Source organism: Corvus kubaryi, unplaced genomic scaffold (genome assembly GCF_017639235.1).
Source record: "Corvus kubaryi isolate FWS band 111438036 unplaced genomic scaffold, C.kubaryi_AGA036_p1.0 split1-65, whole genome shotgun sequence".
NCBI classification, from domain to species: domain Eukaryota; kingdom Metazoa; phylum Chordata; class Aves; order Passeriformes; family Corvidae; genus Corvus; species Corvus kubaryi.
Genome location: NW_024582080.1, coordinates 8,487,799 through 8,506,100, shown reverse-complemented (window position 1 = coordinate 8,506,100; position 18,302 = coordinate 8,487,799). Strand labels below are relative to the sequence as shown.

At 39.5% G+C, this 18,302-nt stretch overlaps 1 protein-coding gene across 5 annotated transcripts in view; it reads right to left on the bottom strand.

Annotated features, from left to right (window-relative positions):
* Positions 1 to 18,302, bottom strand: part of ATP8A2 (ATPase phospholipid transporting 8A2) — a 320,936-nt gene that overhangs the window by 191,318 nt on the left and 111,316 nt on the right. For all 5 annotated transcript variants that reach the window (XM_042014085.1, XM_042014087.1, XM_042014086.1 and 2 more), the window contains one exon: positions 7,932 to 8,104. In XM_042014085.1, coding sequence (XP_041870019.1) covers positions 7,932 to 8,104 — 173 coding nt within the window. The remainder of the gene's footprint in view (positions 1 to 7,931; positions 8,105 to 18,302) is intronic.

Genomic DNA, 18,302 nt, shown 5'->3' with positions numbered 1-18,302 from the left:
TGAGATCTTTAAGACTACTCAATATTTAGAGAAGAAAATTCAGAATAGTAAGCAATGATCAAGATAAGGCTACCTATTTCTTCACAACATTCGACAAACCATTACAAAAAACCAGAAAAGGTAAAATACTTCCTTGCAATTGCAGCCTGGTGAGCAAGGAATTAAGAAACTTTTCTACACAGTCAGAAGATTTTACAAACCAGTTGCAAGGTTGCCATAAGGCACCAGACCCTTGGCCTCTATCCAGCCTTATGGACCAGCAGGGAATTCCGTAAGAGGAAACATCAGTCACTCCCTAGCAGACAACATACTGCTCCAGGAGCTCAGGAAAAGGGTATTTGGCACAGCAAACAAGTAGCAAGAATGATGGACAACTATGTCAAGATTCTGGTTGTGCCAGAATGCCTAAACAGGAAAAAACTGGCATTACTGAAGTCTAATGGAGAATCAGAGTGTCTGACATCTTTGGTTTGGGAAGAAGCTTTATATGAGACAGGACACTGAGCTGCAGTTAGCCTACAGACCTCATCATATTAAGAAACTGTTCTTACCAGATACAAGTGCATACACCAATGAATGCTTCTGTGCACTGTGTCAGAGACCATGCATTACATATGCCACACAAACCATCTTGAAAGAGTTCAAACGTTTTGGTGTCAGCTAAGACACAAAGTTAATTTACACTTGCACTGGCAAACTGGAGGAACTTGGGTAAGCCCAGAGTCAACATGCACCACCCTCTAACCATAAAAAATACTGAAAGAAAACAAATACCAAACAAACACCTCCCCTCCAAAGAAAGACCCTACATCTTTTGTTTAAAGAGAGTGGTGATAACACTTCCGATACTGTTTTTACAAAACAGATGCCTAAAATGAAGGGATACAAATAATTAGAGGTGGGTTCACAAGCAGAACTTTGCTGTAGTACCTCTGAATTAAAACCTGGTGACCTTTAGCATTCACACCATCACCCTCAACAGCTTTGCATAGGAAGTGAAGAATATTATATTCAATAAAGAAGTCAGGGGAATTTCAGTGAGAAGAAAGTAATTGTTCAATTTGGAACCTGACCAGAAGACAGGGGTTAACACACTAACACTTGTGGAAGGAAAAATATACCAGTACTATGAATTTCTCATGGAACAGAAGGTATTCCAAACCACAGTTTTATCTTTCTTCTAAAATAGCATACGTTCCAGCAGCATAGTTTTTTCTCATGTGCAGTATCTATGGAATGTTTATTTTCCAATTTGGGAAGTGTAGCGCTAAACATAGCACTGCTGGCTGCTTCTGCTCAGAAACTGAAGAGACCAGAAGCAATTTGGACAAGGTACTGCAGTATGGTGAAGAAACAGACACTGATACCATTTGGAACTGCTTGTGAGTATTATCACCCCACTGCTCAAGAGACAAATTTCACTTGCATTTGACAAGATAGATCAAGTGAAATGCTAAGACTTCAGTCACCTAAATATTAGGCTCACAATGCAAAATGGTAACAAATTCATTTTCAAAAGAGCAACTAGGGTAAACACTACTTGAAGGAGAAACTTATTAAGTTTTTATCAGGACACGCAGTATTTTTCCTACAAAATTGTTTCCAATGAAAAAGGTTGATTTTAGCTGTATTCATGCCTTTCCTCCAACCTTTTCCAAATACTTGGTGCTAAGTGGATTTGCTAGGAAGAATTGTAACAGAAACAGGAAGTTGAGGTGAAGCAGAGTATTTCAGGAACAAATTTTTCATTCATAATCACAGTTATGGACATGAGAACTCACTCAGCTGGTCATCCAGTATAAACAGAAACTGAACACTAAAACAGATACCAGATCTGGACTGACATACCCAAGTTTAAAACACAATACAAACTTAGTCAATCAGCTGAGTATTTTTCTTCAATAAATTCAAACAAGCAAACATTTTGCCAAATTGGGAATAGCAGTGGAAACTGGAACACTGGTTCAACTTAGAGATTACTTTGAATTACTTCCTCATCTGAACCACATGACAAGTAAAGCAAAATAATTCTAAGAATAGGAACAGTCACAATAATGGGATGAAGTTAAGCAGCAAGAAATGTTTGGCCATATAGCATGAATCATTCAAATTCAGGCTGTCAGGCAGTTAATAGTTACCCAAGGGAAAGAGCCAAAGATGTTTCACCTGTGTCATTTAAAAAACAAATGATACCAGTTAAAACAGTATCTTTAAGTACTGTTTAAGTGTAAACAGTAACTTCTTCCCCTTTAAACACTAGCTATGCATTTGAGTCATTTGAACTCTGAGTGAGGTTCAGAAAACGTCATAGCACAGAGCACCAATTAAAAAGAACAAACAGAAGTCAAAAACATGCAGCAGAAACTCACTTTGCCAGTCAGAGGACAAAATAATTACCAAAATTTGTAAGATCGAGCTCTCCTAAAGTTTGCCTATACTAGCTTTCCAGCACAGGACTGGTGACATTTTCCAAGTTAACTTAGCTCTTGCAAAGCAGCCAACAGGCTTTTAAGAAAAACAATCATAAGAAAGTCCCAGGACTGCTTTACACATCCCTACATACACACTGAACAGTTTAGGTGATCATTTCTAATCATCTGTGACTATTCTTTATTCAAAAGTGCAGAGAGCACCATGTAATGCTGCAACTCCAAACCTTCCTCCCACTTCAATTATCTACAAACACCAAAGCTGTCAGAATGTCTCCTCCCTCGTGGTTTTCAAAGTCATGAGATGAATATTGCTGTCATGAGTTGGCAGAAATAGAACAAGAGAACGAGCATTGATTATTTAGTAGGTGACAGACAAGGGGAAACATAAGATGTACATACAGGAAAATGGAACACATCCATAATTTTCTTTGGGACCAATTAACATTAGAATTGGCTTGCATACTCTTAATCAGGATTGAGTTGCAATTTTTTGTCATGAAAAAGGGAATCTCATCTAATGAAAGCCAGCAAGACACTTTTTTTATCCAATAAATAAATACATGCTGAACTACAGCACAGAATAATCATTTTGTCAAATACAAACACCAGCAACAATATGCGAGTTGAGGGAATAAATATTCAAGAAGTATTCCAGATGTTCATTTTGTGAGCTATGTTATTAATGTCTCCTCCAAATCATGATGGAAGACCAGAAGCACCTAAAGTATGGCCTTACAACTTGGAGTGCTGAGACAACCTCTCTTGTTTCCTCATCTCTCTTCCCTCCTTAGCTGATGAAGTGACACTAATAATTAGCAACATGTACTCTTCACAAGCTGCTTTTTTCCCTTCCTTCTCCAACCTTCTGCTTTCAATTCATTAAACCCCTTCCTTTTCAACACCCAAGCAGAGACATGCTAGTCAAAGGGAACGCTCATTTCAGAACATTTAGTGTCTGTTCTCAGAGTGATGCCTGTGGGCTCATGTCCTCACCCCAGCCTCCCTGCATGCTACATGCAATAGCAACACAGGTAGAACAAGGTTTTGCTGTTGCTGGGGGGTTGTTTGAAAAACATGTATTTTCTCATCTTGTTTCTTTTTTTACTCAGCTCCTAACCATTATCACTACGACTCCAATACTGCTCAAGGTACTGAAAGCAACAGTTTGTGCCGCTATCACCTAAAGTTGGCTGGTGAGGCTGGGTAGAAGCCCTCCAGTCAGTGTTCAGATGCTGAGCAACAACTGCACACACCTTTCAACCTAAAAGCAAGCAAAAAATCATCCTGATGCAGACATGACATGCCAAGTGCCCTTGTAGAAACAGCAGATAGCCCACAGGAATTGCTGTTGCTGGATTTCCTCAATTTCTGTTCATGCTTTATAGACACCTCTTCAGAACAGGACATCTGATCAAAGTATGGCAGTAAAGCTGATGGATTGTGCAGCAATTGAGACATTTTTCTTTGTTTTCCTATCGCCTGAAACCCCTCCTATAAGGGGATCAACTCACCGTTCATTCTGCTGAAAAGCTGCAGGATCTAAGTACACTTATGGAAAAGAAACAATATCCCAGCATCATTACCTCAAGCATTATTGCAGAAATGGTCAGTAACACAGGCAAAAGAGAAAAGAATGACTCTGACGCAGCCCAGCCTTGGGTTCCCAGCCTTATGCTATGCACCTCTCTGGAGATGCTTGTTTTGTTGTGCTTACATCTGTGAAAAAAATTAAACAAAGGACTACTTCTGTTGTCCAACAATTAATTTTAAGTACTGAGTAGTTATAAACTGCTTGGAATTACTTAATCTCTTAAATGCTGATGGATTGCTCCTTCCTGATGGATTGCTATTTAATACGGGATTAAACCCATACAAAGGCAGAGTCACTGCCACCTGCAAAAAAGTTCTATTCAACAACAATACAAAAAGTTCCCAAAGCAGAGTCATAAAAATGTGTTTCTGAAACACCACATTAATTCAACTACAAATACTTCCAATTCAAGGCAGGCTCTTCAGCAGAGAATTAAATATAAATTTAAAATTAAATTGACTTTTAAAATATTAAATAATTAAATATTAAATGCCATAACACACAAGTTATATACTTCTCTCCTACTTTTATATTCAAAGCCAAATGCAGCAATATGCTGTACCTATCAGCTGGTGTATAAACAGTAGATGAATGATAACACTCCATTTTGTTATTAAAAGAATAATCTCACTTCTACTCAAGCCTTAACATTTTGTGTCTCACAAAACATCACTAAAAACAGGTCCATTAAAGGAACATTTGAAAACCAGAGACAGGCAATCATCAGCTCAGATCTCATAAATGAAGTCATGAGTTCAACTGCCTTCCAAACAACATTTACTCCCAGTGAAAAGTAAGTTTTGCTTGCTCTTGACACACTGACATCTCAGTCAGTGTGAGGAAAGATAATGAGATCTGTCAGTCTCTGGAAAAACTTTTAACAAACAAGGCTTTTTCTTAAAGAGTTGTTTGATTTGATTTTGCTAGCTTTACCAAGTCTCTCGAGGGGTGCATTTTTCTCCACTGTGCCAGTGGCCTGCTAGAGACACTGTAACAGTGGAAGACTTAACCTCATCAGAAGATACCATCTTTCCCTCTTAATGCAAAAAGGAGCCAGGTTTACTACAGTTTCATTTTAAGAGATTACCCCTGAGAATCAAGTTCAACTACAGTTTATGCCTAAAGCCCAGAAAATGAATATACAGTATGTCTTAACTATATTTTTAAAAAAAATTTTTTGAATGGCAAATGCAGCTGAAACTCCCCAGAGGAGATGAAAATGTTTTAGTCAATTTATGAAATATTAAGCCCCATGAATTTATGCAATGTTGAGAATAGCAAGGCAACTCCTCCTACAATGGTTAAACATCATACCACTAAGTTAAAGAGCCAGATCCCCCTCCCAATTAACATTTTTGTTTGAAGACTAACTCTAATTTGAAATGCCCTCTTTTTCAATTACATTTTAAAACTTTTTCCTGTGAAGTATAAGTGCACTGCCTTATTTGACAGACAAAGTACTATCGAAAATAATCCAGAGCAGAAAAAGAAATGTTTTTCTTGCTTCAGTATCAAGCACCTGGCAAGTGAATGGAAGGTTCCTGCAAAGCCTTAAAGGTTATTAAAAGCATTCCTCTTTTTCCCTGGGGACTTAAAACTCAATTATTTTCATTCCTCCTTTTAAGCTATGAAATTACATCATCTCTTCCCCTTTGATTTATACTTTACAGTATTTTTTCCGCATTGTTCCTCAATTTGCTAATTCACTAATAAATAAAGCCCCTGTTGGCTCCCCTCATGGAATAATGAAAGAGGAAATGTTCAGTATTGCATGTCTCTTGGCAAAACAGGACCATTATTTATATTCAGCTAATTACATTTATTTTATTATTTTATAATATTGTGTAATTTTAATAATTTGCAATTTATTATTTGTTTCAACTACATAGGTCTTTGACTTAACTCGTCGAATCTTCAGGAAATAAACTAACAAAGTGCCTTGGAAGGATCTCTACCACAGCATTGTGATAGAGTAGGAAAGCAGGAACTTTCTATCTGCTCTGTGTTCGTTAACTTCGTCACAAACAGAGCACAACATCAGGTCAGTTCCCTTCCCAGGCACTTGGTGCTCTCAAAGCCCAAAGTACCTTTACTCTGGCCCTCTTCCTGGCCCTACATCGGGGCTTGTTGCATTCAGAAGATGGCTGCACTTGTGTTAGCTCCCTCTGGTAAAACACTTGTCACTCCACAAAACAGCTGAAGAAATGAGATCTCTGCTCTAAGACTTCATGCCTTCTTCCTCTAGCCCCCTGCCCAAATTTTTAAAAATTAATCAACAGTAGATTAATTGACAGGGACAGAAAAATTGCTGTCACTGAACACTACAGGGAAAAGCCTGTCTCCCTCGTCTTCATTCACTTCTATTGCATATTCATACAAATTGATACAAACCCCTCTGAGCCTCCTCTTTTCTCAGCTGAACCCTTCCAGCTCTCAGCTTCTCCCTGTAGAAAAGATGCTCCAGCCCCTTTTTCATCTTCATGGTCCTGCACTGGACTCTCTCCACTAAACCTGTTTGCATCTTATGTTAAGGATCCCAGAACTGGACACAACATTCCAGATGTGACCTCACCAGTGTGGAGAAGAAGGATCACCTCCCTCAACCTCGACCAATGCTCTTTATACTGCAGCCCAGGGTAGTGCTAGTCTTTGTTTTGCCACTAGGATTCATTGCTAGCTCACAGTCAGCTTGTCCACCAGGACCCAAAGATCCTTCTGGACAAAGCCACTTTCTAGCTTGGCAACCCCCCCAGTTTAAGGGGTTGTAACTCCCCAGGCATAGGACTTTGCATTTCCCCTTCTTGCGCTTCATGAGATTTCTCTGCTCAATTCTTCAGCCTGTTGAAGTCCCTCAGAAAGGCAGCCAAGCCATCAGTGTTATCAATCACTCCTCAGTTTTGTATCATCTGTAAACTTGCTGAGGACATACTCCATCTAATCATCAGGAAATTAATGAAGATGTTGAACAGCTCTAGCCCCAGTATTGTGCAGTACAGCAGTCCAGAAAACAAATGCAAAGAAACTAGTCAAAAAAAAAGCCCAAGGGTTCATCTATTTCGGGTGCATGGACAACATTGCTTTTGCCATGTGCACACATAAAAGGTAAGTAAGACTGTAAAAAAAAGTAGTACAAAGTCTCCATATAGTTATTTCCCACAAAGCAGGTCTTGCTTCTAGAATGCAAATAAAACTTCCTGCCTGCCTAAATCAACAATCCCTTCTAGGTCACAGTTCTCCACGAATACCAGCAATGAGCACACACACAATCCTCAAAGCCACATAATCTTTCAAAGTTAAAAATGATGCAGCCTTCCTGCTACACAGAAAGCAAAGTAAGCCAGCTTTTGGTTTTCATTTTCTTGGGGCTCTTATTTCCTTCCTTCTGCAGTAGTCATGACATAGGACCACATCCGTGTATAGCTAAATCCACAAACGGCAACAAACTCTGCTGTGACTTAATAAAGCAAGCAGTAGTCTAACATTTTAATGAGGCAAATTGCACTGTTATCACATGCTCACATAGTACACAAGTAGAAGTCAAGACAAACTTAAATTCACCCAGAGACCTTCTCTCGAGCTGAGCTGAAAAGTCACACAAACATTTTGATTACAAATGACCACATCCATACCGCTCCTTCTCATCAGCATCTACTATACCCGGGCAATCAGGCACAATGTTTCCTCATGATCTTTCATCACTTCATAGAAGAGATCGGACTCAGCTGGGACTGAAAGTGGCAGAGGGCATTATTTGATGACACAGTTTTAATGAAGGACATGCCTCCTCCTCCATAGGAGCAAGAAAGACTCGACAAAGCAAGCTGCTCTCAGTGGCGGTGTGCACACTAAGTTTTATTCACAGGCTTCACGCCCATTTTGTTACCCAAAAAAGTAATGGAATTCCTTACCTGCAACAAATGACCGCTTTGCAGGAGAGTGCCAAATCCAGAAAGCTCTGCCTGACTTCAAATGAAAGGGCATACTTCAGTGTGTGGCCATCAATAATCAGGGCAATATCATTTTCCTTGCCCAGTGACTCCCCCAGACTGGTACAATGTTGAGTCAGAGAAGCTCTTGTTGCCTGAGGGATAAACAGAAAGAAAATGTTTCTTCCTAATCCAAGAAAAGTGCATTCAAACTACAGCAAGGTATCTCCAGACCGTGCAACAGAGCACAGCATACATGCACCCAAATTGGCACTGACGTGAGCTAATGTGTTAACAGTATCTCGTGCAGACATACTGACTTGTGTCACAAATCACCAAAAGCTGCCTCTGCTTTCCTAGGAACACATCTTGTTTCAAAGCAGACTCCAGCGCCTTTACCACACAGTCCTGCATGATGCATGTGCCCAAAGCAGTTGTGATACAGCCTTTCCAACTGTAGCCCAAACACATCAACTTTCCCAGGCCAAACAGGTAGGAAAAGAATCAGGCCACTTTCACACAAACGGGAAGGGTGGGGGGAAAGAGGGAAAGTTGCTTTGCAATTCATTTTCTCTCACCCCACTCATTAGTATGGTAATCAAAACAAACTCACTCTGATTCACTAGAAAACTAGCCCCCAACTGGAGGCAAATTTACAGATTAAGTTAATGAGTATGACAGAGAACACAATCCAGCCATTTCAGACACAGATTACCTTTTTCACCTTCTTCTTTACAAGAATGACTGCATAATTCCCCGTTTCCCCATTAAAATGTGAGGGATTAGATTTATGACTTCATGGCATGCTTTATTTACACTGTACCTGAAAATTTAACACAAAGTAGATGACTGTGCTTAAACCATTAGAGACCAGTGCTGGGAAAATAAGGATAAGTCTTCAGGGAAGAAAGCTGTTTTATCTAGTTCAACACTACTATGCAGTGACAACATTCACAGGAACTCCAAGGATGGTATAACGGATACAGGTTGGGTAATGTTATCAATAATAGAATTTGATCCCAAGAGCCCCTGCCCCTGGGATCTTGGAGTGTCATTTCTTTTTCTTTACTGCTTCCTTTCAGTCTTGCTCAAACATTTTTCTTGCTCTCAAGTGCAGAATTAACCCCTGTCCTTCTCCTGAATGCACACACAGGATTAAATGCTTCTCTGACTATTTGAAACCAAGGGAGAACTCCCTGCCCTTATTCCCTGTCTAGCACTTGGGGCACTTCAGAGGTAACACCCTCATTTTTCACCTGACCCAAAGGAGGGTGAAGGGCCAGGGCCCAACCGCTCCCCCCTACAGACAGAGGAGAATCTGAGGGCAAGCTCAGGAGGGTTACTGAATATCCATCATCTATTGCTCAAAAGAAAAAGCCACAGAAAAACTTATAAAAGGTGATATTTCTCATCAGTTGAAATTACTAATCTCTCCCTAGCTTATTGTCATGGCTATGCATAAGCTTCATCCAATTCATGCCCTGGTCACGGAATTTACTCATCTTACATATAAGATGACACAGAATTAGTAACAGGGTTAATAATACTCCAAAATGCTATAAATCAAGGATTACAAATCAGGCACTTCATTTTGCCAGCACTTCGTAAAACTCTCAATATACTCTTCCATACGCAGGACTAATTTACAACCTAACAGCTTATACAGAGAAAAGCATGAATTATTATTTCTGTTTCTTCCAACTACTTAAAATTGCCATGTAAAAAAACCCCACCGAACTATTGCTCCTATAGGCCAGTGCAATTGAGCCAAATAAATCAGACCCAATGTCACTGGGTATATAATGAAGACCTTCTAAGTAAGCAGGGGAACAAACATTTGGAAACCATGGGGAACTACATCCTTCTGTGGGCAACTCATTACTGGTTACTCGAGTAAAAATCCCTACTTTGATCCCTAGCTTTTACTCTGTGCTTGACATCAAGGGGTAAGTTTCTTTGAGTCACATCAAGCAAGAGTAAATCAATCCTTTATAAGAATAAGCATGATAGAGCAGAAATCAATAGTAATCCTAAGAAAGTATCTGAATAAACTCAGGCCTGTGGAATACCCCTGCCTTTTTTACTGAGTATCTATCAAGACTAAATGCTAAGTCTGTCAGGGGTTCTGACAAAACCAGAATATTAGAAACAAATATAGCAAGCCTTTCACTTAGCCATAATAAACTTGGTTTTTCTTCCCAGGCACAGAACATCCAGCTGCTCTGGGGAAACCTGGAGAGGTGCCTGCCAATGAAACCTTGTGGTAGTGGCATATCAATTTCCACCAAATATTAAAAATATGCAGCTTTACTTAAAAGTCAGAAGGTGCAAAAACTGAAAAGTCCATCCATTTAGTAGCCCTGATTCAGTGGGTTATTCTAATAAATATGGACACTTCATAAGCCAGTAGAGGACATGTGCACGTGCTTAAGCTGTCAGTTGAATCAGAGTAACATTATCAGTTAGAGCTTTATAAGGGCTTAAAAACTCATTCATAAGACCACCAAGTGTCAGAGAACAAATACTGAAAAAAAAAAAAAAATCAGACTGTAAAAAGTCAACTACAGAGCTCAAACTGAAAAAGCTAAGGAAATCAGGTTTTAATTTATTTTTATTCTACTTTTACACCTTTGACATGATGGGTTGACTAGTTTCTAAAAATATGAACAATTTGACATAAATGCATTTAAGGGTTAATGTTATGGCCTCTGTGCTCGAGTTAAATTCAAGACATAGTGCTATATTCCATAATAAACCTATCCCACCTGCTCTTCCTGTTTGTTTTTCCATTTCCATTTTAACAAGTTGCAATCATAAATATAAACCTTGAGCAGAGCATTTACTTGCATTACTGCCTTAAAATAAACCTTCAGATTTTATTGTTCTCTCTGTGCATAGTTTCCATACAGAACATGAAGTAACATTATTAGTTCACTATTATAAATCTTCATAGCAGACTAAATTTGTTGACAGGCAGAAAACAAAAACATCCTGAAGCAGAGTTTGTGTGGTCTTCTCTGGATTGCACTCTCAGGATCTTTAACAAACCTTGTGATAGCATGCCTGTATATTCTCACTTCCTAAAACCTCAGGAAAAATCCCTGCTGTGCCCAGCTTCATATTTGAATTACAATACTGACAAACATTCTGGGATTTACCAGGCTATTATTTTGTAGGTTAACAGAGCAAATACTAATACTTTTCACATGATGCTTGAAGTCAACTGGGAAGTCAACACAATCAGAGTTAACTTAATCAGAGCTCTGCTGATTTCACTAAAAACAAGAGCAGACTCCTCATGCTGTAATAAGAAACATTAGGAACATTACCGTATAGGTTATATAATTAGATCTTAAGCATGCTTTTTTGTGTGCACCATGTGCCTTTGGGCAGGGGTTTTTTGTTGTTCTTGGGGGTTTTTTGCTTTGTTTTGGTTGGGTTTTTTTAAAAGCATGGCACCATACTGCCCATTCCCTCCCACCAGAGCTTTGCACACTAAGAAATTCTGGTGTGTGAGGCAACTCAGTATCCGACACAGAATGACAGTATCAGATACTTGCCAAGAAAAAACAGAAGTCAGAGGACTTGCAAAAACTGAGTGCAGAAGACTCCAGCAGGATAATAGCCATTCCCATAGCTTATCTTAGAAAAAAGCTCATACCCAGAGAAGAACTGGACAGTTATTTTAAGATAATCGACTCCAAATCTCCTGTTCTCTTTCCTCCCTGGAAAGGCTCACAAAGTCACTGAAATGACAGCAAGGGATAGAAAGGATAGAAATTTGTGCAGCCACTACACTCATGGTTCATTGTAAGCATACAGCCATACATGGCCCACAAGGAAAGAGATCTCAGGAAGAGAAGTCAGTGGCTAGTAGCTTCGTGTAGGCCAGAAGGCATCTTTAGCTGAAGAGAGCCACTCACTTCTGGATCTGTGACCTCTGATAGACATAGCCCTGGTAAGGCCAAAATCAGCCCTACGTTCTGGCTGCCCACATTTCATGCATCCTCAGTTGGTTGGAGCATGGTGCTAATAAAGCATACGGGCCAATCAGTTTAGTGTTGGACTCAATGATCCTTGTGGGTCCCTGCCAACTCAGAATATTCTGTGATTCATCCTCCTTGAACAGCCATTCCTCCATCTCAGAAGACCTAATATCACCCTCACACAACAAGCTCCTGCAGTAAGAGATGTTAACCTTACACATCAGTTTAACTGTAAGCTAAGTCAATCACATGCTATTTGCTACTGTATTTATCTAGAAAGTACTGCTAGCTACAGCAGTTCAAAGCGTTTTCCAAGTTAACTTCTTCCATCATCCTATAATTAATTTCCAAGCCACTAATTCTGATATGAGATTATATAAATTACACAATCTGCTAACTCACTAGAGTACACTGAAGTGCCAGCTCAACTCGTTTTACCAATCTAAGAATTTACTTTTTTCGGCTTCTGTTTTCCTTCCTATGTGTGGATAATCTGAATCATCAGATGTAACAACTCTTTCACTGTGTTGAAAAAAGTGGTTTCAATCAAAATACCAGCCACATCCCCTGCCCCCAGTGTTAAATGAAAAATATTCCAAGGAGAACTTCAGAATTAAGCAAGGAATCCACTGCATAACCCCATTCAAGATAATACTGGCCACCCCTTCCACTTCATAGGAAATTTTCCACTGTATCTTAATTGCAACCTAGAAGCTTCACCACATTCGGTGAATCTGTCTAGTTGCTCTGCCAGAGAGATCTGTAAGGACATCTGGCAGATGCAAATTTACAGGAGACTAGGAATAATCGACATAAAGGCAAGAAAAACTAATGTTTAAACCAAAGCTGGCAAAACGTAATAGAACTATTTAAAGCAACACCTGTTGGCCAGAAGAGTCACTGGAAGTGCTTTCCACAATAAATAGCACATATGCAAGAGCTAACCTTGAAACCTGTCTTGAAACCTAGAAAGAGATACCTAGAAAGATCCTCACTTTTGCCAATCTTCCAAGTTTGCTACCAAACTTGACTAGGTCAGCAAACTACTTCCATTTCCAAAAGCAGACAGGCAACTTCCAAAGACCTGGTTATAAGGAAGGGTGCAAAGCATATTGCCACAAAGCCTAGTGAAGATTACTTTATGTTTATGGCAGTAGTCCAGCTACAAGACTAGTTGTTTTGTTCCTCTGTTCCCTCTCTTTTGTGATTCCCACAATTGGTAAGTCTTCAAACAGTTGGTTATTTAACCGCTTCTGTGTACTCTCAGAGTTTAGCTAGGGGTGGAAACACCAATTCAAACACAGTTGTGTTTGTTGGGTGCAATGTGTCACCTGCTTACATTAACTGATACAAATGCCATGGTTTACGGCCAATAAAATGGATACTCAAAACATCAGTAGAATTGAAAATACTTAGTTACTAATAACAGATGAGGCAGTGCATGTTGAACAGAGCAGGCTGTATTCCTGAAAATACGTAACCTGTAAGGTTCTTGTATAGCCAGAAGTAGAAATATTAGCAGGGAGGTTGTTTTGTTTACTAACTCACTGAAAACAGCATTATGGAGAGACAACGCTGACAATTTCACATTTCTAAAGCCCAATCTTAGGAGTTCATCCCTTCCTTAGCTTTACAGGAAGAAGAGGGTATAAGGACACTCTTGCTGAGAGCCAGGCAAACCTTTAAAGTCAAAGACTAACTGTGAATACTTCACTAGTTCACATTTCAAAAGAAATAGTACCAATATCTCCCAGTTTGGAAGAAGCCTGAATACTTTCAAAATACAGGATTCACTTCAAATTCAACCTGTACACACAAAACCACTTAGCAAATGGATCATGGAAGATCAGAACCCAGCTGCATACCTTCAATTTACTCTTTTAAGTAAGGTCAAAACTAAGAGAAAAACTAATAAACAGGCCCATCAATAGCTGTTGCTCAGTATTACTGCAGTGCTCAGCCTAATGTCACACGCTGATTTAAAGAGATACATAAGAGCACACAGTGTGACTAGAGCACCTCACAGCCATTCCTAAAACATGTCAATCAAATGACTGTCACTGATCCAACACAGCAGAACTTGATTATTTATTAGCACCATGACTCTGCTTGATGAATATGATCTCCTACCATGCCAAGAAAAACATCCTACGGAGAACCCAGAGGTATTAGACGGACTCACTCAGATCATGTTCATAGCTTTGAATTTAACTTCAACCTGAAATTCCTTCAGTTAGCCAAGGAATTTAAAATGTCTCAATACAAAGAGTCCTTAAGCTGCATAGCAAGTCTCAGGTTATCACATATTAAGATCAAACCTTGCCCTCAGATATTAGATAAACAGATCATATCAGCATTTTTGTATCCAGAGGCAGCTGAAAGTCCAGATGAATTCAACCATCAAGAGCTATAACAAGTGCTGTAGAGAATGATTCAAGGATGTTTCCAGTTCTGCAACAAACTTATTATGCAGGAGCCAAGAAATTTCGTTAAATAGGAAGGAAAATACACCCTGAAGGAAATTTGTCCTGTCATCAGTACATCTATCTCCAAGTGTGTTCCACATAGTTTAAAAAGAAAAATAAAACAGATCTTTTCACAAACTTTGATCACAGAAAAATAATCTCCAAGAGTGTCACTCAGGTATAGCATCTCAAACACATATGCTGTGTAAAGGACTGCAGGTACTTCAAGTACCTACAGGATCAGTTCGAGATCATGGTAAGGAGGAGTGTCAAAAAGCTGACTATTCAAAAAGTACTCAAGCAAACTTAACGTAGCATGCCAGATGGCTGCACACTAAGCTTCAGGCTCTCAGGGAAGAAAAGCAGCACCTTTAATATGGAGTATGTATGAAGTCTCCCCTGCAACCCCAGAGCTGGAGAGGCTTTGGGGGAAAGAAGGAGAGAAGAATTAGGAGCAAAGAGAGGCTTTTGCCAAACTAAGATGTAAAACCGATTTGTTCAAGACTTCACTAACTAGTCATCTCCCATCTTGCAGATTAAATATCAGGCAGTGCATGCTCCCAGAAGTGGTGATCCTCTTATCTTAGCCCTCTGAAATAAAACCTTAAGTTTTCTGCAGCATTACTTTTTCCTCACATTAAAGAGAGATGCTGATAATAGCAGTGGTATCTTAAAAATGCCAATCTTCACTGTAAATCTTGACTGAAATACTGATTCATTAAAAAAAAAAAATCAAGAAAAGTGACAAAAGCCTCAGCATTCTCAGACCAAAGAATTTACATCCTAAGTAGTCATCCAGTGCAACACGGCTGCCAAAGGCACCATCTTGAAAGCCATGAGTCTTTTGCAATCCTTCTTTGAATTCTAAGAGGGCAAAGCTTGCAGCGTAAGAAACAATTGTAGAAGCAACTGCAGTCAAAGGGGCAATTTATCAAATGTTCTTCAAATGCTATGAAAGACAATACCACATTTGTTCAGTTTGACATTTTTTAATATTTCTAACTTTAGCAAGAAGCATGTGTATCCTGGGACAACCAGGGATTTCAAATATGATAGCCACAACCCTGTTCTCTTCACACTAAGAACAGCATTAGGCTTATTACACAATTTTCATTTACTCCCGAACTGCTTTATGTAGGTCACTCTGTCTATTGCTTTCAATATATGTTAGATATTTGACCACAGAACAGTTTATGGTGCACATTAAGATAGTTTATATCTCATACCACAGAAAGGGCAAGAAAAGATATGCTTGTTCTGGACACCAAAACATCTGCGCGATTACTAATATCAACTCTACTCTGCCAAGAGGAAGCAGTCTGTTAGTTTTGCTAACAAGCTAGAATGATTCAGTGTCTTTATTTTGATATTTTAGCTTTATTAAATTCATTCAGCAGAACAGACTTCTTATTTCCTTCTACTTTTTCTCTTCTGAATATAATAATCCAGCTTTTCCTGGAAGCAAGCAAAGCAGAAGCCAGCTCTTGCTTAGACCTTCAAGAAGTTATGTTTCTGCTAAGTAATTTCTCAAAGACAAAACCCCACGTTTCAACCTGATGGATAAATCTTCAGATCAAGGAGATACCACAACCTTCTGCTTCAGATCATGAAGATCCAGGATTCTCTGTTACACTGTCTGAACCACAGATTTCTGTGTTGCTGTTTTAAGCTGTCACTACACGTCAATACCCACAAACAGCTGAGGAGAATTCAGGCAAGAAAATGACACTGGTATGTGGACATACAAGTCAGTCTATAATTTACCTCCCCACCACCCAGAAAAAAGGGTATTTTCTCCTTATATAAAATCACAGGATGTTCTGGGTTGGAAGGGACCTTAGAGATCATCTAGTTCCAACCCCACCCCTCGACCAGGTTGCACAGAGCTCCATCCAGCCTGGCTTTTAACACTTCCAGGCATGGGGCACACACAGCTTCCCTGGACAACCTGTCCCAGTGTCTCACCACCCTCACAGTAAGGAATTTTTTCTTAACATGTAATCTAAACCTACTCTTTTACCGTTTGAAACCATTCCCCCATGTCTTGTCACTATATGTTCCTGTAAAAAGTCCCTCTCCAACTTTCTTGCAGGCTCCCTTCAGGTACAGGAAAACAATTCGGTCACCCCCAAGCCTTCAGGTAGAATGCATTGAAGATTCAGATCTCTGCTACAGATACTGACTTTTTCATATATTTATGCATCTATCTGTGTATGGGGTTTTTTTATATACACAAAGTGTACATATATTATCACTATTATATGACCTTGGCTGATATAAATAAAATACAGCCATCCTGACTCAATGAGATTAGAACTTTCCTGAGACAAAGAACAGCCATCAATGCAGCCAGGACTACACTAAAGGAGTTTTATCATTGCTAGCAAGTAAGGAATTAATGTTTATTAATATATAAAAGACTGAACACTCGTCACAATGAAATACTAACCAGATGACAGAACTCATCTCTCCTCCAGAAGAATGCTATACATAAGAAACACATAATACTGAGTAGATTGAGTTGTACAAAGCAGGACTGCCTCAACGTGATTTTCTCATGATGCAGTTACCTTGCCAGCACAGACATATGCATTGTGTCAAAACCAGTGTTCACTATGACAAAATTATTTCATATTTTCAAGTCACGTTACATGTGTAGTCTGGAAAAGAGAAAGATTTGGTTTTGCCTTTTCATGTAAGGTAACATCAATTTGTAAGACATCAAAATAAAGCTGGAAGGACAGAATTTCCCTCTCTAAAGACCAATAAAATTTAAATAGGGCTAGGGAAAGCTATAGCTTCAATTATTTGTAGTCTTCCACTCTTAATTTCCTCTCCAAAATCCCCCTTAAAAAAAACCCCAACCACTATTAGCATCTGTGCAGTTAATAGTTCAGTTGAATGGTAGTGTAAGTAACAGAGGCCATACCGCTGTCAGAGTTCACAGTCAAAGTTCTTCCCATACTTAAGTAAAAGGAAACTGCTTTGAGAACTAAGCAAAACAGCAAACTATAAACTCTAAGCTACTCAAGACAGTCCCACACATACAACAAGCCAACCTGTCATATTAGTCTTCCTTTCAAGTGCTTTTGTACTATCAAATCTGTTTCTCCAAGCAAATCTGAGAAAGTTCCAGAGCCACTGATTAGCACAGGCAGGCTCTGTAATAAAACTGAGTTTTAAGAAGCAGATTGCTTTTAAACCAAGTTGTTTCCTTGAAGCCCTGGTTTTGATTTAGAAACAATACAGGTATTGAGCAGAAATACGAGAGAACTCGCAGTTCCTGAAATACCCTTTGAGATTTTACTTCTACCCTAACAGCATGACAAGCATCAGAAGTTACTCACGCTCCTTGGACTATGTATTTTTCCCTTTTACCCAGGGCTGACTAGGCAATAAAACAACACACAAAGGAGTTTCCAGAAGGATCTGATACAAGCTGTACCTCCATTACCTTACCTAGTCCCCAAGAGCCTCTTGGAAACGGAGAACATGTACATTCATCGATTGTTTCCATCCAACTGGGATCACTTTGACTCCTTAAAGAATTAGGTCAGGCTTCCTGCCCTTTGGCAGCTGCTCAGTGGTACACAGGGTGCAAAAGTCATCCTGGATGCTTCATTCCTGGCCTTGGTCCCATCTGTGCCGTCTCAGAACTTCTAATGAAGCAGAGCCCAGCAAGCAGACAGCAAGGCAGCATTCTCTTGCTTGAGCCAGCCCTGTTGGCAAGCAACTGGAAAGAAGGCAGTCAAGCCTGACCATGCTTCTGTTTAAGACAAAACAGCATCCAAATTGCCCCACAAGGGCAGATGAAGGATATGGAACATACTGAGCAAGGAAAACACTAGGCATGCCCTGAAGGACAGGGGCCTGGACACTCCCGGGAAACACAGACTGTCAGA